The following is a 21,440-nucleotide window of genomic DNA, read 5'->3' as shown; positions in this document are numbered from 1 at the left end:
AAACTGGTGCCATCACACCCTCCCTTTAAAATACACACCATCGACCCTTCCATTTCCTGCTCCATTTGCAACATTCACTTTGTCAGGACTTATGGAAAACCACTGCCACCAGAATATCCCATTTGGAATTCCCTTCAGCCTGGCTTCTGTCAGCAGCAAATGCGCAACTCGGCACTTCACCTCTGGTCAGCCTCCTCAACACTGTCGGCCACTCTATCCTCCTCTAACACCCAGCTCTGTGGCTCACCCCTACATGGCACCAGTCACCAGTAAAGGTTTCCTCTCTTACCTACTTCTGTGCTCTCTGGTTTTGGATGTGGTTCCTCATTTACATTCTCCCTTTCAGCAATTTTACCTGTAAACAAAGGGTCACGGAGAGAGGCCATTCAAGAACACAAGAACTCGGAGCGGGAGTATGTCATTCGGAGGCTTTGGAACTGCTCTAACATCCTCCACCATCAGCTGCGGACCTTCACGTGTCAGACCCCACCCCACACACACTGAACCCTAACCCTCCCCGTTTTGTTACATCTTTACTCAGCCTTCAAAAACAAACCCTCCCAGGACCTTAACACCACAGCTACGCACGTTTCCCCAACTGCCTGACTGCTGCCCACCTATTGCCTTTTGTGAACCCTCCTCAAGTTGTTGTCACTTGTTCCAACTTTGCATGAAATGATGTTGAACTACTGCACAACATTTTAAAGCTGGTGGAATAACAGTTGCTAGAAGCGGAGTAAGAGGGGCCAATATTTTCACAGAATTTCACAGTGCAGAAGAGGCCCTTTGGCCCATCGAGTCCGCGAGCAGAATTTATTTTGATTTACGGTAGTTATTGAAAAAAAATCTAATTATTGCAGAGGGATTAAATAACAAATAGACTTGACCAAATTCCCTCCATTCAGAACGACAGAATCTTTAGGGCCAAGGTGACTCAAAAATCTTGTTCCTTCCTCACAGATCAGTGCTTCACAGTCACTCCAACGTACCTCCATGAAGAATTATGCTACAACAGTGTGTGTGGAAATGATCAGCCTGATTTTGCTTTTTTTAAAATTCACTGATGGGATGTGGGCGTTGCTGGCTGGGCCAGCATTTATTGCCCATCCACAAGGCCGTTAGGGAGGGAGTTCCAGGATTTTGACCCAGCAACAGTGAAGGAACGGCGATATAGTTCCAAGTCAGGGTGGCGAGTGGCTTGGAGAGGAACTTCCAGCTAGTGCTGTTCCCATCCATCTGCTGCCCTTGTTCTTCTGAATGGTAGAGGTCGTGGGTTTGGAAGGTGCTGTCTAAGGAGCCTTGATGAGTTGCTGCAGTGCATCTTGTAGATGGTACACACTGCTGCCACTGTGCGTCAGCGGTGGAGGGAGTGAATGATTGTGGATGTGGTGCCAATCAAGTAGGCTGCTTTGTTCTGGATGGTGTAAAGCTTCTCGAGTGTTGTGGGAGTTGCACTCATCCAGGCAATTGGGGAGTATCCCATCACACTCCTGACTTGTGCCTTGTAGATGATGGACAGGCTTTGGGGAGTCAGGAGGTGAGTTCCTCGCCGCAAAATTCCCAGCCTCTGACTCAAATTTTTGGAACCCAGTTTAACTGTGGTCAGTTTATTAAGTCACATTGCGCATTTGTCAGTTTACTAAGAGACACTGTACAGTAAGACAGTCAGCTCAACTTCCTTAGTTACAGCTTAGCTTGCAAAAAAAAAGACACTTGCTGGAAACTACCAAGTCAGGTTTATTTGGATCTTATGATTTTCTCTCTCTCGGGGGATTCAGATTTACACAACATTTTCGAGCTGATGCAATACCACTGCTATTCTTTCACAATAGCCCAGGTAAAAGGCCCGTGATCATGAAAGTTATAAACTTTGTTACAGGCTCTGTACACCAATGGCCGAGTCACCAGCTCAGACTCTCAGTTACATGGGGCTGCATTTCAGGCCACCCAACAGCACCGTTCCTTACGACCAAGCCTGTCTACCCGTCCTGCCCACCCTCCTTGCCACTGTGTTTACCCTCCCTGCCCACCCTCTTGGAGTACGGCACTTACTGTTTGGCTTGTCCACCCCTGCCCGCCACCTACCTACCACGCCCCACAAACCCCCTACCGCCCTGGCATGGGCTTACTGCCTGGCCCGTCTACCCTCCTGGCAACATGGAGTTTCACACCCAGTCTACTCTGTGGCAATGCACCAGGCCACTCTGTCCCGCCCCAAGCTGACAGGTTGACCGTGCATCAAATGGTTTGTGTGTGGGTGAGGAATAATGTGCAGCAACATAACATATCAAGGAACAAACAGACAAGCTTCTTTATGATGTCCATGACAACGTGCCTGTCTATATCTCAAGTGGCTTTGAGTTCACACAGGATGCAGATGATGCAGGCTCAGGCCACATATATAAAGTCATACATGAAGCCACGGTGCCCTTAATTGAGATACGATCGAGCGACAGATTTGAACTCATCTAGGCAATTTAGGATTTATCCAGCAAAGGAGACAGGTTATTCTAAACCACCTGATCCACACACAGATTAGTCGGAAGTATAAGCATGAATAGGGCTGAGGGGCAACAGTTCCGTGGGACAGAGACAGACCACGGGACCACAAATAGCCCAGGGCCTGCAGCTTGCGTGTCCTGATGTTTCAAGCCAGAGCTCTACAGATCAGATACAGCCTGAATGTTCTTCAGACATGGTACATTACACACATTCGCAAAGTTGGACACCCTGACCTCCCCGAGTCTCTTCTCCGCAAGCCAGAGGATTTTTAAAAGCCACGTTGCTTTCCGATTTATCTCCGCTTCTCTCTTTACTCTTTCCAACAATGACAATGTGCCCTGTATTGTGAGGGGCCTTGGCTGTTCTCAGAATTAAACTAAATACAAGATGGTTAAAACACAAAAGCTTCCCTCTTTAGGAAGTTCCAACCTTTCACCCTAGTATCACAAGCAGCGTCTTTGGGAACGGTAAAGGAATGATTTTGAAAATTACCGACCGGGAAGAGCTGGTATGACCTGTGCCAGAGCTTTGCAGCGAATTGGAGGTCCGGTGCCTGCCCAGCGGGGCCTTGGCTGTGGTCACTCCTGACTGTGCTGTCGACCCGCCCTCGTCTTCACTTCCCCCGAAGCTTGTGATGTAAGTGATCTTCTCCTCATGGGTTGGGGAGTTTGAACGTGACCGTGATCTTGTCCCCGAGCTGGATTCGGACTGTGACCTGAAGGGTGCACAAGCGTTACTGCACTTTACACTGTGGGGTTAGGACAGTAAAAAGCCCCCAGCAACCGTCCATTAAGCAAACACACTAAAGGTTAACGCGTGAAGTAAAGCTCCCTTAATGAGTCATCAACAACCCCAAGCACAGGATAGTTTGCAGAGTAAAGCTCACTGAAGACTGTCCCAATTCTAACCTCAACACCCTTGACCACATTGGGGTAATATTTCCAGTGCTAGAATTCCTGGCAGATTTAGGGGCAGTTTGATGCGGTGCAACCACAATCACAAGGAAGTGCAGCTCGCTAGACTGAATAGACCAACCATTCCAACATATAAAAAAATCAGAGAGACACGGTCGGTGGCATGGTGGTAAAGTCGCTGGACTGATGATCCAGAGGCCCAGGCTAATGCTCTAGGGACATGGGTTCAAATCCCACCACGGCAGCTGGTGGAATTTAAATTTAATAAAAGAAAAACGTCTGGAGTTCAGAAGCTAGTCTCAATTGATTGCTGCGAAAACACGTCTGGTTCACTAATAATGCCCTTTCGGGAATAACTACCCTCTGAAATGGCCTAGCAAGCCACTCAGTTCAAGGGCAATTAGGGATGGGCAACCCACATCCCTTGAAAGAATAAATAAAGAAAAATAAAATGTTGCCTTCCAGTCAGCCCAGAGGCCGCAAAGCAAACTGGAACCAACAAGACAGAAGGAGCTTGTACAGCTGTATCTGTATTATTGTCTAGTATCATTACTTGCAACATGTGCCATAGTTTATCACCAACAGATGACAAGATAACCTTGTTGGGATGATTGGGAGTAGCTGGATGCATTCCTGTACAAATCGGAACTAACTGCGGCAGTCAAGCACTGTGAATTGGAAACGGAAAACTTCAAGCAGACTGGTTTCACTGAAAGCCTCAGCCTGTTCAATATGACAATCCGCTATCGCCTGTTCCTCAGACTTGAAGTGAAGTGTACGTCCAACTCAGGGGACTGATGGCAGCCGTGAAGGTATATTCCAACTCGCGTCCACCTGGTGGGGGAATCCAGGACAAATGGGGCACAATCTGCAAGATGGGGCTAGGCCATTTGGAAAATCAGGAAGCATTTCCTCCTCTGTGAGAATCGGGAACACTCTCCCCCCAAAAAGGCCAATTAAGATTTTTGAGATCGCCTAAGGTTGTTGCGAGATAAGATTGTAGAGGAATTGTGAAGCTAAGGTGGGTATACGGAGTTGATGTACAGATCAGTGTGATCTAACTGAACAATGGAACAGGCTCAAGGGTCTGAACGGTTTCCTCCTGTCCTTATGCTGTCATGGTGGGGAGAAAGCAATTGTATCTATTAGTGGTGGTGTGTTATAGTTCACTCGGAGTTCAAGTTGCTGTGGCAACACTCACATGCATGTTGTAGTCTGGAGCTATGGATAGTGATGGTTAAGGCTCCAATGTTCTTTCCATCACACGGCTGACCAGGAATCTCTCCCGCTCTTACTACCTGCTATTGGCGTGTGTTGGAAGGATTGGCAGATACTCAACCTGTTTGGCCGCGTTATGAACGCACCTTCCTTGGCCATTAAGTCCTGGAGCGGGACTCAAATGCAGAGTTTCTGGCTCAAAGGCGGAGACGCTACCCATGTGCCACAAAACCTCATCTATTGGTACACACTTCCAAAAGAGTTCCCTTTGAAAGCTCAGCTCCCTCAACTAGTAACAAGCTAAGTCATATTACAGAATCTCACTGGATACCAACATTTCTCCCCCCCTGCCATACCACTAAAGCCCAGCTCACCTCGGTGACTGGAGTGGGCTTAGTGCCCCTGAACTACAGCAGAGATAATTATTCCAGTGCCCAGTCCTGAACGTCAGATGGCAAATACCTGCTGGCATCTGTCGGATGATGACAGGATTGAGGTTCAGCCCTGAAGCCTCCGTTCAGAGCTTGTCAACACACTCACTGTCTGGTGTCACAACTGAGATAGCAGAGCCCGCAGAACTGAACAAGCAATTAATGCCGTGTGGGGTGGTGGTGGTTGCGGTGGGGTTTGGGGAAGGGAGGGAAGGAAATTGATGCAACAAGTGAGAAGAAGCTCTTTTTATTATCACTTCTTCTTTCCCAAATATCCAGCATCATTCTGCAAATCCTTCTCAGCTGGTCCTTGTGATTGTCTGTGTTCTACCGCACAGGAATGGGCTGCTCTATGAGTTTGAACTCTCCTACCCGTACTGCAGTTGGAAGGTTAAAAATTTACCTTTTATATGGGTCGTACGTTGGGCTGTCCCTCCTCGCATAACTGAAAAGCAAAGGAAACAACATCATGGACCGACTCCTAAACACGTCTGCCCTCCTCGCCTCTCTCCCCTTAGGCGGCAGTCCCTGCCAACAGAAAAAGCCAGCCTCGTCCGCCCAGCATGATGGCAACACCGCCATTTCGGGCAGAATGACTACCTGGGCAAGGTACCAGAAAACGTCCACGGTAAGTGGAACTGAGCCCAACCATCAGCGCCCGTCAGAACAGACGGGGAGAAAACCGGCAAATCCACAAGGATTTTTTTTTTTTAAAAACCAGATATGAATCTTCACCAGGTTTTAGCGTCACACTGACAGTGTGGCCATGATCAGGAAAAAGGGCACGTACCTGCTCTTTTTTTGTTATATAAATAAGACGGGGGATTGAAAAGAGGAGGCAATGAGAGAAGACGCTGGAGAAAGTGGTCTGTACCTGGGTGGGCTGATTTTTCTCCCCTTCAAACGCTTCTCTCTGAATTCCCTCCTTTGTCGACGTGACCTTCTCCCCTGCAAACAGGAACCATGACAAAATAATTATACTGCTCACCTGCACCGGACCCTGGCACCGACAGCAATGTCCAGCATGCGCGCACTCTCTCTCATTGCTGGTACAGGAAGAACAAGAATGGACGCCCTTACCGAGTACATTGCCTTCTCCTCCTCCAGGGCCTTGGCGTGTTTAATTGCCTCCACCTCCTCTTTGTCTTTCCGCAGCATCCTTCAGGCAGAAAATGAGGATGCGGTTTTAAAATTCGACCACAGGCTGAACCCTTCACAACATTGTGACTGGCGGTGAAAGACACAGGCTTGGTGCCCCTCAGGTATTACTGATCATTCCAGCTCAGAGTGTGCCATCAGGTTGCCCCCCCAGCCTCTCCACTGCACGTTGCTGTCTAGCCTTCCGGAAGAAGACAGGAGATGGAGAAATCCCCCCTCTTCTGAAGCTCGTGTGGGGCTCTTACCCATAAGCTATCTTCTCCCAACCCATCAACCTTCAAGAAGCAATTTTTCCCTATGTTTAAAACAGTGACTACACCAGAAGGTGGCTGTGTAAATGCCAGTTCCTTAACCAAAAGGTGTCAAGCCCAAATGTAGCCCCTATAAACCCACTCCCACTAGAAGACCAATTAATTTGGCACACACTAGACCTGAATCAGGAACCTTTCTGTCGGCTGTTTCAAAATAGGGGGTCTCCCATTTAAGATGGGGATGAGGAAGAATTTCTTCTCTCGGAGGGTTGTTAGTGTTTGGAATTCTCTCCCACAGAGAACAGAGGAGGCTGGCTCAGACAGATCTTTGATTGACGAGGAAGTTATGGGAGGGGGGCAGGGCGGTTGTCAGGCAGGAAGGCCACATCAGATCAGCCATTATCTATTGGTGAGAGAGAAGGTTTGAGGGGCCAAATGGCCTACACCTGCTCCTATTTCTTATGTTTTTATGACTAGCTGCAACCTCAGGAGATGGCGTGCCTGTCAACTAACTACAGATGCATTTTAGCCTCACCTGACAAAGTCACCTTCAGACATCCCATAAGTGGTAGCGAGTTTGTTCAGCTCCAAAGTCTGTTCAGAGTTTAATTCATCAACGTCCACTTCAACATCTTAAGGGCAGGAAGTAAACATTCAGAAAACTTCACAGAAAACTTCAATCTAGACTGGCAGCAAAAATATAGCCTGAACAATGCACTTGATTCAAAGGTAAAGAGGGAAAAACCACACATTCAGAAACTAATTGGAGCCACTTTCCCTTCCTGGCCAATTTATTTGTAAAACAATAACATTTACATGACAGGGTCTCTGTATAAACCATCACCTCTATGATGACCACATGGCCTACTCCTGCTACTTATGATAAATTCACTGGCTTTATTTTACGCTTCTTAAATAAGTCTTTCAGCCCTCTGATCTCATCCTTTTTTTTTGTTCATGGGATATGGGAGGATATGGATACAGGCATGGCCAACATTTGTTACCCATCCCCAAATTGCACTCGAGAGCTGTTAAGAGTCAACCACATTGCTGTGGGTCTGGAGTCACATGTAGACCAGGCCAGGTTAGGATGGCAGATTTCCTTCCCTAAAGGGCATTTTTAAAATCGTTAATTCACTGAATTTGTTAATTAAATTTGAATTCCACCAGTGCCGAGGTGGGATTTGAACCCATGTCCCCAAAGCACTAACCTGGGCGGCTGGATTACTAACCCAGTGACATTACCACTACACCGCACTCTCCTCTTCTGGTGCTTCATTTCACCTACCCTAACACTCATTGGCATTCTGAACTCACCAAATGGCTTTGACGCTATTACTTTATCCAGTAGTTATCCGGTAATTAACTGGAAGTGTTATCAACTGAGTGAAGAATTTATTTTTACCATGCGGGTTAAATTTAAAATACAGCTTGGTTCAGTTCGCATGAATCATTAAGTTCTAGGTTGGAGCTCCACTCCAAGACGGAAGCACATAACGCTGGCACTGAAGTGTGGCACTGCACTGTCAGAGGTGCCATCATTCAGATGAGATGTCAAACCTGCCTGTTCAGGTGGATATAAAAGGTCCCGAAGCAGCACTCAAAAGAGCAGCAGAGTTCTCCCGAAAATGCCAATGGAAACAGAATTATTGGTCGCTCACCTCACGGCTTATCGAACCTCGTATGCAAATTGCCTGCTCTGTTCCCCTACATGACAAAAGCAACTAACCTCTAAAGTTCTGTCCTATTGGTCTGGTTGACCTTGAAGTAATATTCTTGCTTCAGTCTACCTGCACTGCAATAGTCCTTTATGGAATTTGATGGAGCACCCATTTAATCTTGGAATGCAGTGCAGGCTAATTAGCAACACTAAGGGTAACAAAACTTTAAATTGTATTCAGGATGCAGATGCTGTCAGATTGGAATTCATTCAAACCATCAGCATCCAAAACATTAACCTGCCCTTTTTGTCTTTTCAAACACTTGTCTGATCTGCTCTGTATTTCCAGATTTTCTAATCGTATTTCAGGTTTCCCAGTTTTATCTCCTTTGTAACCCCATTCAATTTCCCTCTCAAATCTCTTTCCTTCTGGAAGCCAGACTAGAGCTGCCAAACCCAGGAGCAACACACACATCTTCACTGGGGTCAGGAATTTGATCCTTAATGTTAAGAACTGACTGGACCCTTTCCTGTTTAAACAGTTAACATGCCTTCTGCTGCTACGGAGATTTCTGGACAGTTCTCAGGGACACTGCTGCAGCTCACCTATATCAGGGATCTCTTCATCCGAGTCGCTCTTCTCATCCGAATCTTCCTCTTCATCTTCGTCCCTCTCCTCGATCTTTTCGTCTGTGGTCACTGAGCTGTCGTCATAAGTGTAGCCGATTGAAGCTTTCTTTTCTGCCAGTCTGTTAGGGAGCAAGATGGACGGGTGATTAAGTGGGTATTGTTTAGGGGGAGCGGTGGGGGCTGCATCTTGTTGTGTGCAAACGGCTGCCACATTCACCGAAGTAACAACAGACATAACACTTCAATATGTTTCATTAATTGTGGAGCTCTTCAGCACATCTCTTTACTCAGGGAGTGGTGGAGGTGTGGAACTTGCTACCACATGTGGAGTAGTTGAGGGGAATAATATAGGTGCATTTAAAAGGAACCTACATATGTAGATAAAGGAGGAAGAAATTGAAGGATATGCTTGGGGTGGGATGAAGGAAGGGGGGCGGAGGAGGCTTGTGTGCAGCATAAACATCATCATGGACCAACTGGGCAAACAGCCTGTTTCTGGGGCTGCAAATTCTTTGTAACGTAATTCTACAAAATTTCTAAGAGGCATCTTTAGGCACTAAATAAAGATCTTTCTTTGACTGGCCTTTTCCCAGCAGCTGGAGAGCACTCAGTGAAGGGCTAAAGATTCACAGATGTCAATTCAGTCAGTCGAGGGAAAGGCTTTATACCCACTTTATACCCACAGTGATTCCCTTTGAAGCCAGAGGCAAAAAGTGACATGGAAGCTGACTTTGCCACCCAATCTTTCCCAGCACCACTGCTTGTGATGAAAGGCATAGAATTCAAAGCAAGGGGATCACTACTGCTGTTTACATGTCAACCCTGCTATAGAATTCAGACACATTTAAAACCCAAGTGTTTCACACAATCATGTTTGTCAACATAGCAGTGCTTTAGTTCTTTTGCAATTAGAACCAAGTGCAATTAGTTCTTACTCTCTTGCCTATTATGGCTAGCATTTCTGAAATCTCAGTATTTCATGGGCAGTCTTTGCTTTGAGCACCTGCAAACTATTCCACTGCAGAGGCATCACAGCTGAGCTCCATTTCAAACCTCACTGGGTCGTGAGGAGTAGGAATGTCGGCAGAGACCAGAATTGAGATGTTATGTCCGTCAGGAAAAACTGAACAGGCTGGGGGTCTTTTCTCTAGAAAAGAGACGACTGAGGGGCGACCTGACAGAGGCCTTTAAGATCACGAAAGGCTTTGACAGGGTGTGTGCAGAGATGATGTTTCCACTTGCGAGCAACACCAGACAGAACTAGGGGCCATAAACAGAAAGGTACTTATTAATAAATCCAGTAGGGAATTCAGGAGAAACTTCTTTACCCAGAGACTGGTGAGAATGCATTACTACTGAGAATGGTTGAGGCAAATAGCATTGATGCATTTAAGGGGAAGCTAGATAAATACATGAGGGAGAAAGGAATGGATGGATATGTGTATGGGGTGAGGTGCAGAGGGGTGGGAGGTGGTTCGTGTGGTGCATACCTACACCAGCAAGGACCTTTTGGGCTAAATGTTTCTTTCCTGCAAGTACTTAATAATAGATTTCTCTTCTCTTCCTTCAGCCCATATCCTAGCTCAAGGCGACATCAAAGCCAATGGCATTAGGCCCAATTAACATGAGTTCACTCTACACAAACCTGGGTCCACTTGGGCACTAAGGTATCAGAGAGTCTGGGAAACAAAAAGAGAGAGACAATGCATAGCTACTTCCTGTTCCATCCTTCCACCCTCCCTCCCCCTGGATTCTGCACATACTTCTTCTTCTCATCTTCGTTGGGTTTCTGCATGCCCCCGTACAGCTCGTCGATGTATATCTGGTACAGACACTGCTCCTCAGCAACTGAAACACAGAAAAAGACCAGAAGGTTTTTTTAAAAAAAAAGTGAATGCTGGAAAACTGAAATCTGAACAAAAATCACTGGGTGTGATGAGTAAGAGTACAATGTGGGAAAATGTGGGGTTGTCCATTTTGGTGGGAAGAACAGAAAAGGAGAATATTATTTAAACAGAGAGACTGCAGAATGCTGCGGCACAGAAGGATCTGGGTATCCTCATACATGAATCATGCAGGTACAGCAAGTAATTAGGCAGGCAAATGTAAGGTTGACTAAAGGGGGCAGAGTATAAAAGTAGGCAAGCCTTGCTACAACTGTACAGGGCATTGGCGAGACCATACCTAGCTACTGCGTACAGCTTTGGTCTCCTTATTTATGGAGGGATATACATGCATCGGAAGCAGTTCAGAGAAGGTACACATTGGGATGAAGTGATTTTCTTATGAGGAAAAGTTGAGTAGGTTGGGCCTATGCTCATTGGATGATCTACTCTAAACTGCGATGTTATTATAGGGCAGTGGTGAGGCTGTATCTGGAGTACTGTGCACTGTTTTGGTCTCTTAAAGGGGGGGTGGGGGGATATATTTGCTTTGGAAGCAGTTCAGCAAAGGTTGACTAGACTGATTCATGGGATGAAAGGGTTGCCTTATGAGGAAAGGATAAGCAGGAGGAAACTATACCCATTGGAGTTTAGAAGAATGAGGGGTGATCTTATTGAAATATATAAGATTCTGAGGATGCTTGACAGGGTAGATGCTGAGAGGATGTTTCCCCATGTGGGAGACTAGAACTGGGCGAGGGCTGGTCATAGTTTAAAAAATAAGGGGTCTCCGAGCAGGAGGTGCAGATGAGGAGGAATTTTTTCTCTCGGAGGGACTTTAGTGTTTGGAATTCTCTTCCTCAGAGGGCAACGGAGGCTGGGTCATCGAATATATTCAAGGCTGAGTTAGGGAGATTTTTGATTGACAAGAGCGTCAAGGATTATGAGAGACAGACAGGAAAACGGAGGTAAGGCCACAAGCAGATCAGCCATGATCCTATTGACTGACGGAGCAGGCTCGATGGGCCGAATGGCCTACTCCTGTTCCTATTTATTACGTTCTGACTTAAAAGGCAGGTTAATAATTCAGTTCTGACAAAGGGCCATCACTTCAAACATTAACCAAGTTGGATAGGTGGGGCGTTGCAACACAGATTAACAATGATCTAACTGGATGGTGGAACAGGCTCGAGGGGCTGAATGGCCCCTCTCCTGGTTCCCACGTTCCTAACCCTCCCTTCAGGTGGCTGCTGTATATTTTCAGTGTGTCCTGTCCTCCTTTTATCAAAGTGATTGGCACAAGAACTGTGCTGGTGGAGCTGTGATTATTAATGCAAGCCAAGCAAAGGTCATTTGTACTTTTTGAAAACAGAGAACGAAGTTGGTCTCCCATGGCACTGCCCGCGGACACAGCTGAGAAGAGGCAGAAACAAGGATGATGTAAGAAGTGAGAGGGGGCATTGTCAGGAAAAACCGAACAGGTTAGGTCTCCTTTTTTGTTTTACGATTTGGACAACCACCAGCTTGGCCAATTTACCTGCTGGACTATCGCAACAACCTCACTAATACAAATCCAGCTAGGTTCTACTGACAGGGTTGCTGAACAGACTGGAAACTTACTGCCTGCAAAATCGTTCTGAACCAGGCCTCTATATCGCTCGTAGTTGCACTTCCGTTCATCATTGTCATGTTCTGGAGAGCTGGATAAGAGAAAATAAATCTCTGTCACTCGTTCTAATTGTTATCTTTTAACCCAAGAGACACAGGGTCTATTCTTCAAACAAACAAATTGGTTCTTGGGTTTTGCAACCTCCCAAATAAGTTGGTGTGATGCTTGGATGGTATAGATTATATCTCTCCGTGGAGAGTTTAGAACTGGATAAGGAGTCAGCCATTTAGGACTGAGACAAAGAGGAATTCTCTCATCACGGGTTGTGGATCCCTGGAATCCTCTAACCCAGAAGATGCTCAGTCACTGAGCATATTCAAAACCGAGGGTAATCAGCAGCTCCAGCTCATTTCTCGTCTCCTCCTATGCTCACTCCGGGGGAGGCCCACTTTAACTGCTGGCGTGTTTAAGAGAGGCTAACACAACACCCGTGGGAGTTGCCCAATCAGTATGGGCATCTAGATCACCAGCCAGTGTGATTGTTCACCAGGCCACTGGGGAGCTTGGTGACAGCCTGGATTTAAAGGTGCCCTGTGTAACTACGGACTTGAAGATTGCTGAAAAGACTGACCAGTTGCCGTAGCTTTTTGAAGCTTGCGTTTGTCCTGATGAGTACAAGATAAAAAGCTTTGGTAACGTGTCTCTCTTTTCAGCAAGATGCAAGCTCTATATTACCAAGCAGCCGTTTAACTACAGACGGTCCTTTACAATATAATTTTGTGTACCTTCTAGCAATACACACCAAGCTCAGAGACCAACCCTCTTACTTTGGTGGCTGTGGAATGGCATTCAGGTTAAACTGTGTGAGGGTCTGTGGTTCCCAGGACCTCTGACAACTAGTGGAGGCTGCAAAAGAAGGGGTTCTCTTTATATGAAAAACGAAGGGATGAAAATTCCCCTCCTTCCATCGCGTTGATACTCACAGAGCGCACAGGAAGGGTGGGGTGTACTCCAGGATATAATCCAGATGTGCCCGGACATCAAACCGATCTATCATGTTGTTCGTATCACCCTGCCAGGGCATCCTTGGAAAATAGAAACACAGGATCGTTAGAATGACTGGGCGACGGAATCGTGAACAAGAAACACCATGTACAGGTAATACCTCAGCACTTAGAGGCTCAGCCTGAATTATCTGCTTAAAGCTCTGGAGTGGAAATTAAACCAACAAATTTTCAGAAGTCAGAGTGCTCCCAATGGAACCAGGATATCATAAATAACGTGTACACGCTTCCTTTTTCCATTATGTTTTTGACAACATTTAATGTTGGAAGCTCCATAGGTAAACATTTAGAATGGAAATTTGGTATGTCAACAGGAACCTGTAACAAAATAGTTGGGGATGCAACCAGCAGGTGGAGCTGAGAAGTGAGTTTGAATCAGTTATTAAAATGAGACTATTAAACAGTGGAGGAACTGCGTAACTGTTGAAAGCAGCCAGTGTGGGTGCCATACAATTCTCTAATGATGCCTCACCTCTGTGACAAGATCCTAAGCTGCCACGGCAGCTTGGACCCTTCCTCGCAGAGTCAGCCTGGGAGCTCTACAACCTTACACAAATCCTCAAGCACTGTGCAACCATATCCAAATCCTCAATGACCGAGTGGTTTACCTGCCTACTCCTGTTCCTATCTCTTCCGACTGTTACTTACAGAATATAGCCAGTGAACTTAACATCACCTGGCAGAAGGCGTGCTAATCACCAAGGAGATAGCAGCACCAAAACACAACATACGGTGATACTCGACTCAAAGCAGCACCCCCAATAGACAGAAGACTGGATATAACTGGGAAAAGGCAGGGGAGTGTCAGCTGTGGCTTAGTGCACTGGCCTCTGTGTTGGAAGGTTCAAGGTTCAAGTCCCACGCAAGGACTTGAGCTCAAAAATCACGGCTGACACTCCAGTGTAGTACTGAGGGAGTGTTGCACTATCAGAGGTGCTGTCTTTCAGGTGAGAAGCTAAACTGAGGTCCCATCTGCCCTCTCAGGTGGATGCAAAAGATCCCATTGTGCTATTTCAAAGAACAGCAGCTGGTGTTCTGGCCAATATTTCTCTCCTGACTTGTATTTAAAATATGGATTATCTGGTCATTATCACACTGCTCTTTGTGGGATAATTTGTGCTGGGCATAAAATGTGATGTGGCAGCCAATGGCTACATTTTAAAATTATTTCTTTGGCTGTAAAGCACTTGGGCACGTACTGTGCTCATGAAAGGAGCTATATAAATGCAAATCTTTCTTTAATTGACTACAATAATCTGACACCTATCAATCTATGTTAAATGGATACCAGGCCAGATTGAGAAGTATGAATCTGGACACAGATAGTAGGTTTATTGTCAGAATGCAGCATTACATAACTCTACCTCCCACCTACCAACATAGCGTCCCAGCAGTCCCCTTTATATACTCTGAGTATACCAATAAAACCAGTAAACTGAATAACAAATTAACAGCCCCTTTAAGGGGAAGTCCCTTTTTATGTAAAAGACCACCAGCGACTCTGATAACATGCAAGGGCTCGTCCAGGATTCGAACCAGGGACCTCTCACATATGAAAATCCCTAAGCGAGAATCATTTAACAGCCCCTTAACAGTCTAGTAAACCCGACATTGTTACTCACATGTTGAGGGGACTCTCTGCAGCGAGGGCCACGGCAGAATCCAGGTGGATTTTACACGCCCGACCGTGCACCTGCAGGAACTGCGCTGGATCTTTTTTCTGGAAATCAAAAGATTGCAGAGCACCATTCATGTCGAAAAATAATTTTCTGAGCGTTTTTTTTAAAAAAATTTAACATGAACTGACCCGAAAGTTACAAAACCCAAATCGAAACAGTGAATGCTGCAACATGGCAAAAAAAAAACTCACGATCTTCTCGTAGTACTCCCTGCGTCGCTCTGCGCGCTTCTTGTAGTCCACCATCATCCCGCGCAGTTTGCGCTCATGCTTCCGAGCTTCGTGCCACATTCTGGGTTCCTAGTGTGACACAAGTTACACAAAACAGCAAGTCTGAAGAGGAAAAAAGTGATTACAGTTCAATAACCAGCACCCAACAACAACTTTCATTTATAGAGTGCCTTGAATGCAGTTAAGGTGTTTTACAGGAACGTTGCCAGACAAGATTTAATACCGAGCCACATGAGGAGGAAACAGGGCAGATGGTCAAGAGCTTTGTCAAACAAAGAGGCATCTTAAAGGAGGAGGGGATAGAAAGACTGAGGGGTTAAAAGGAGGGAATTTCAATGCTTAGGGACCAATAGTGGAGCAAAGGAAATCGGGGGTATTAAAAAGGTCGGAGTTAGAGCAGCACAGAGATCACAAAGCGCTGCACGGTGGAATGAGGTTCCAGAGATACGGAAGTGAGCCATGGCCATGGAGTGATTTGAAAAACAAGGAAGGGAATTTCAAAATCGAGGCATTGCTGGACCGGGAGCCAAAGTAGGTCAGCAAGCTCAGGGTGAGCAAGACCTGGTGCGAGTTATGATGTGGGCAGTGGACTTTCCTATATGCTGCTGGCACAGGTTGACATCTGGCATGTGCAAGTGAATAAATCAATATCACGTAGACACACATTTCCCCTCCACATTTCAAATTCTAAACGACTAGTGCTCAGGTTTTGCACCAAGGGAAATGTACGGCCCAGTTTCCCTTCAATGGGTGGTAAGAAACTGGCCTGCAAGTGTGGTACAGAGCCACAAATAACAGGTTTGATCCCTGGTCATCCCCAAATCAGGAGGTGTGTCCAGACATAGGACATTTAACACATTGCAGATCGTAGATGTACGTGCCAGTAATCTCCTCTGACATTGCTCAGTGAATGTTGCCACCAGCTGAGATCAGCTCTTCAATACGGTCTTAATTTCAGGGACGGTGAATGTGGGTCAAGTCCTGTCACTAAAGCTCGTAGGAGACAGGGAACTGTGCACAAGCACCAATCAACAACTTGCATTTATCTTTGTTATATTCTTTCGTGAGATGCCAGCATCGCTGGTAAGGCTGGCTTCTGCTGCTCATCCCTAATTTCCCTTGAACTGAGTGGCTTGCTCGGCCATCTCAGAGGACAGTTAAGAGTAAACCACATTGCTCTGGGTCTGGAATCACATGTAGGCCAGACCAGGTAAGGATGGCAGATTTCCTTCCCTAAAGGGTATTAGTGAGCCAGATGGGTTTTTATGATAACTGATGATAGCTGTCATGGTCACTGTTACTGATTGAATTTAAATTCCACCAGCTGCTGTGGTGGGATTTGAACCCGGTGTCCCCAAAGCATTAGCCTGGACCTCTGGATTACTGGTCCAGCGACATTACCACTACACCACAGTCTCCAAAAACAGATTGACAACTGCAGATATATAGTGGCAAATATAGGGTCAAAGGTTGGGCAGTTGGGTGCTTAAAAATGCACATCCAAAAGATTGGGGGGATGCGTGTGTGTGTGTGGGTGGGTGTGGGGGGGTGGGGTGTGTGTGTGGGGGAGTGTGTGGGTGTGGGTGGGTGAAGCAGGGAGAAAAGACTTTCATCTTCTTGGTTCCGATGCAGAAGAAAATGATGTTGGGGCTGTAACCAATGGGAGTAAACCAATGGAGGAAAATGGTAGAAAATACAGATAGTATACACAGAGGGATAGATTTTGGGAGGACAGTGAATTCAAAGGAGGGTAAGAGGATCAGGGAGGAAGTTTAGAATCACCAAAGGTGAGGCCATAGTACCTTTAGCTTAGAAAAATGTCCCAAGGCATTTTGCTGAGGCACAGAGAAAATGGACACAGTGCCAAGAAATGACCAAATGTTTGGGTTTTAAGGAGGGCTGCAAAGAAGGGGATGATGAGCTTGGGGGATTGAAGGAACGTATTCCAGTAAGTAAAACTCAAGCAGCTGAAGACACAGCAGCCAAAGGAAAGGTTCTCCTGACCTTCTGTGCATCCTTATAAAAACATTACTTACTCACTTCACCTGTGCAGTGGGGGCAACAAGCGGTTCTGCAAAAAGAGGTAAAAAGACAGGCAGTGGGTAGCGGCATTCAATCTGCAGGGAGACAGAACAAGGAGACAGGTGTCAGCAAGGAATGAAAAACTTGGATCCCCAGGACTTTGGAAGGACTTCCAACAACCTGAAACTTTCTCTCTCTCTGCAAGTGACTCCCAGCATTTTATGTGCTTTATTCCAATAGATTACATGTTTAAAACAAGAATGCATCTTGGCACAGTTCACCCTATTTATTGTGGTGGAAGGTATTTGAGAGGATTCCCTGGATTAGGATCAGTGGCTCCTCTCCCCTAAGGCCAGTGCTTGACCTTCCCTCCCTAGCTCCCAGGTTCCAACTCTTACTCCCAGCTCCCAGGCCCAGCGCCCAGGCTCCAGCTCCCAGGCCCAGGCTCCAACCTTTGCTCCCAGGCCCAGGCTCCAGCCCTTGCTCCCAGGCTTTCATTCCCCAGCCCCTCTCACCCTTGTCGGTACAAGTCTTGCCCCAGCTCCCCCCATCCCCAGGCTCCACTCCAGCTGCCCCATCCCCAGGCTCCACTCCAGCTGCAGCTTTTACCTGAAACACTAGCAGCGCCCCGCCATCTTTTCTTCCCCCCTTTTTTTCTGGCCGCTGAGAGCAACTTCCGCCCCGCTGTACCCTCCGCTCCCCCGGCCACTTCCGCCCCGCTCCAGGTACCTGCAGCCAAAAGGTTCCTCCGGCAATTCTGCTGCAACCATAGTTCCGCAGGAGGAGTCTCTCGTCCACCACTTTAAGAGTGCTTTTCACTCATTCGTCTTCAGGTGTGCTCTGCCAGATGGCAGGCCCTTGGCTCATTATCTGCTGATGCTTCATCTTGAGCCTTTTTCTTGTCAGTGGTGGTTTGCCATTGCCTTCCATTCTCAGGGTCAGAGCTGAGATGCAGGTCCCAAGTCTACCTCAGCCAGAACAGGGACCGACCCCACACTGGTGGTGTTATCTTGAACCACATGCCAACTGAACTAACTGGCCCCAAAGAGTGCTTTTATGGGCAAAGTATTGGCCCTCCTTTGGAGGATGTCAGCAGGAGCTGCTTAGGGTTCAACCCCACCCCGCAACATGAAACATCAAAGTTCATAGTTAAATCTAGAGACCAAGCTGTGAGGAGGACACAAAGAGGCTGAAAAAAGATACAGATAAGTTAAGTGGGTGGGCAACAAACTGGCAGATGGAGTATAATGTGGGTAAGTATGCGCTTATTCACTTTGGTCATAGCCTCAGGTGACCACAGGAATTCCCAAAGCACCACAGTCAATGAAGTACTTTTGAAGTTTAAGTCACTGTTATAATGTAGGAAACACAGCAGCCATTTTTCACACAGCAAGATTCCACAAGCAATAATGTGATAATGACCAGGTAAACTGTTTTTGTAATGTTGATTGGGAGATAAATATTGACCAGGAAACCAGGGAAAATTGAACTGAAATTTGTGGCCACGGGATCTTTCACATCCACCTGAGAGGGCAGACAGGGCTTCAGTTTAAGGTCTCACCTGAAAGACAACATTTCAGACAGTGCAATTCTCTCATTAATGCAGCGGAGTATCAATGTAGATTTTTATAGCTTAAGTAAGTCCAGGACTTGAATGCATAGCCTTCGGACTCAGAAGGAAGAGTGTTACCCATTGAGCCACAGCTGACCCTGACCATTAACTAGCCAGCTTAAGCCATTGATGGAGTGCAGACTGTCACTGAAGGCAAAGATTTTTCTCATACTTGACTTCAGGTAACCCTGCAAATCAATGCTGCAATTGATTCTTGTGGTTGTTACTGGCTGGACAGAAGCAGCTCTGGTAACGTTGAACGGGTTTAAATATAAGTTGTTGTTGTCAGCTGGTTAAACTACCGCAGTCACAAAAACAGAAAATGCTGGAAAAACTCAGGTCCAACAGCAGCTGTGGAGCGAGAAACAGAGTTAACGTTTCGAGTCCGTATGACTCTTCTTCAAATTACAGCAGTCCCCTTGTACGCACTTTGGAAATGTCTTTTGGAAATCTACACTTAAGGTCTTTAGGTATCAGCAAGTTGGATGAGTTTCTACTGGAGAAAACATGTACTTCACATCAGTAGAGAGAAGAAACTTGCATTTACATAGTACAATTCACAACCTCAATACATCACGAAGAACTTTACAGTAAATGAAGTACTCCTGAAGTATAGTCACCATTGTAATATAAGGAAACAGAGCAGCAAATTTGCACACAACAAGGTCCCACAAACAGCAATGTCCAAATGCTATGAAAGAAAGGAGGGAGCGAGAAAATGGACCAATTAGCCTGACACCAGTCATCGGGAAAGTGCTAGAATCGATTATTAAGGAAGTCTTAACAAAGCACTGGGAAAAGCATTGTATGATTAGAACAAGTCAACATGGTTTTGTGAAAGGGAAATCCTGTTTGACAATTTATTAGAGTCTTTTGAGGATGTAACTAATAGGATCGATAAAGGGGAAGCAGTAGATGTAGTATACCTGGATTTCCAAAAGGGATTCGATAAGGTGCCACATGAAAGGTTAATACACAAGATAAGGGTTCATATAGTTGGGGTGATATACTAGCATGGATAGAGGATTGGTTAAAGGATACAAAGTAGAGAGTAGGGATCAATGGGCCATTTTCAAGCTGGCAGGCTGTGACTCGTGGAGTGCCACAAAGATCAGCGCTGGACCTCAGGTATTTATAATCTATATTAATGACTTAACGTGAAGAGACAGAGAGTAATGTATCTAAGTTCGCTGATGATACAAGGCTGGGTGAGAATGCAAGCTGTGAGGAGGACACAAAGAGGCTGAAAAAAGATATAGACAAGCCAAGTGAGTGGGCAACAAGTTGGCAGATGGAGTATAACGTGGGAAACTTGTCCACTTTGGCAGGAAGAATAGAAAAGCGGCAAATTATTTAAATGGAGAGAGATTGTGGAAGTCTGAGGTCCAAAGGGTGTCTGGGTACATGAATCAGGAAACGTTAGTATGCCAGTACAGCAAGTGATTAGGAACGCAAATGGAATGTTGTTTATTGCAAGGGGAATGGAATATAACAGTAGGGATGTTTTGCCACAGTTATACAGGGCTTTGATGAGACCACAGCTGGAGTACTGAGTACAGTTTTGGTTTCCGTATTGGGGGTAGGCAGAATGTGGAGTCGAGGCCATAATTGGATCAGCCATGATCTTATTGAATGGCAGAGCAGGCTCGAGGGGCTGAATGGCCTACTGCTGCACCTATTTCTTTTGTCCTTAAATGAACAGATAACTTGTTTCTTTTATTGATACTGCTGGACAGATAAATATTGGCCAGAACACCAGGGAGCGCTCCCTTGCACTTTGTAGAATGGGGCCTTTTATATTGACCTAGGCCCAACCATCTTCAGCTGCTTCATCAATGACCCTCCTTCCATTCTAAGGTCAGAAGTGGGGATGTTCACTGATGATTGCACAATGTTCAGCACCATTCACATCCTCAGATACTGAAGCAGTCCATATCCGAAAGCAGCAAGACCTGGACAATATCCAGGCTTGGGCTGACAAGTGGCAAGTAACATTCATGCCACACAAGTGCCTGGCAATGACCATCTCCAACAAGAGAGAATCTAACCATCGCCCTTGATGTTCAATGGCATTACCATCACTGAATCCCCCACTATCAACACACTGGGGGTAACCATTGACCAGAAACTGAACTGGGCTAGCCATATAAATACTGTGGCTACAAGAGCAGGTTAGAGGCTGGGAATCCTGTGACGAGTAACTCACCAACTGACTCCCCAAACCCTGTCCACCATCTACAAGGCACAAGTCAGGAGCGTGATGGAATACTGCCCACTTGCCTGGAGGAGTGCAGCTCCCACAACACTCAAGAAGCTTGACACCGTCCAGGACAAAGCAGCCCCGCTTGATTGGCACCCCATCCACAAATATTCACTCCCTCCACCACTGACGAACAGTAGCAGCAGTGTGTACCATCTACAAGATGCACTGTGGGAACTCACCAAGGCTCCTTCGACAGCACCTTCCAAACCCACGACCACTACCATCTAGAAGGACAAGAGCAGTAGATAAATGGGGACACCACCACCTGGAAGTTCCCCTCCAATTCACTCACCACCCTGACTTGGAAATATATC

The 21,440-nt window shown here is 46.3% G+C and overlaps 1 protein-coding gene across 5 annotated transcripts in view; it reads right to left on the bottom strand.

Annotated features, from left to right (window-relative positions):
* Positions 1-17,913, bottom strand: part of clasrp (CLK4-associating serine/arginine rich protein) — a 42,287-nt gene extending 24,374 nt beyond the window's left edge. For 2 of the 5 annotated variants that reach the window (XR_013573925.1, XR_013573926.1), the window contains exons 1-13: positions 17,861-17,913; positions 17,266-17,346; positions 15,191-15,331; positions 14,943-15,040; positions 13,240-13,341; positions 12,268-12,347; positions 10,528-10,612; positions 8,741-8,883; positions 7,010-7,106; positions 6,146-6,224; positions 5,940-6,013; positions 5,469-5,510; positions 3,018-3,217 (exon numbers count right to left, since the gene is read on the bottom strand). Coding sequence is in view for 2 of the 5 variants with exons in the window: in XM_078533248.1 (XP_078389374.1) it covers positions 2,999-3,217; positions 5,469-5,510; positions 5,940-6,013; positions 6,146-6,224; positions 7,010-7,106; positions 8,741-8,883; positions 10,528-10,612; positions 12,268-12,347; positions 13,240-13,341; positions 14,943-15,040; positions 15,191-15,289 (1,118 nt within the window). In the remaining 3 variants the exon portion in view is untranslated. Of the gene's footprint in view, positions 1-2,998; positions 3,218-5,468; positions 5,511-5,939; positions 6,014-6,145; positions 6,225-7,009; positions 7,107-8,740; positions 8,884-10,527; positions 10,613-12,267; positions 12,348-13,239; positions 13,342-14,942; positions 15,041-15,190; positions 15,332-17,265; positions 17,347-17,860 lie in introns of all 5 variants that reach the window. The other 3 variants (XR_013573924.1, XM_078533248.1, XM_078533249.1) reach the window with 2 other exon arrangements.
* Positions 17,914-21,440: the final 3,527 nt, after the last annotated feature.

This window comes from Cetorhinus maximus, chromosome 32 (assembly GCF_964194155.1).
Source record: "Cetorhinus maximus chromosome 32, sCetMax3.hap1.1, whole genome shotgun sequence".
Taxonomy (NCBI): domain Eukaryota; kingdom Metazoa; phylum Chordata; class Chondrichthyes; order Lamniformes; family Cetorhinidae; genus Cetorhinus; species Cetorhinus maximus.
The sequence above is the reverse complement of the archived record's forward strand: the minus strand, read 5'-3'. Positions and strand labels throughout refer to the sequence as shown.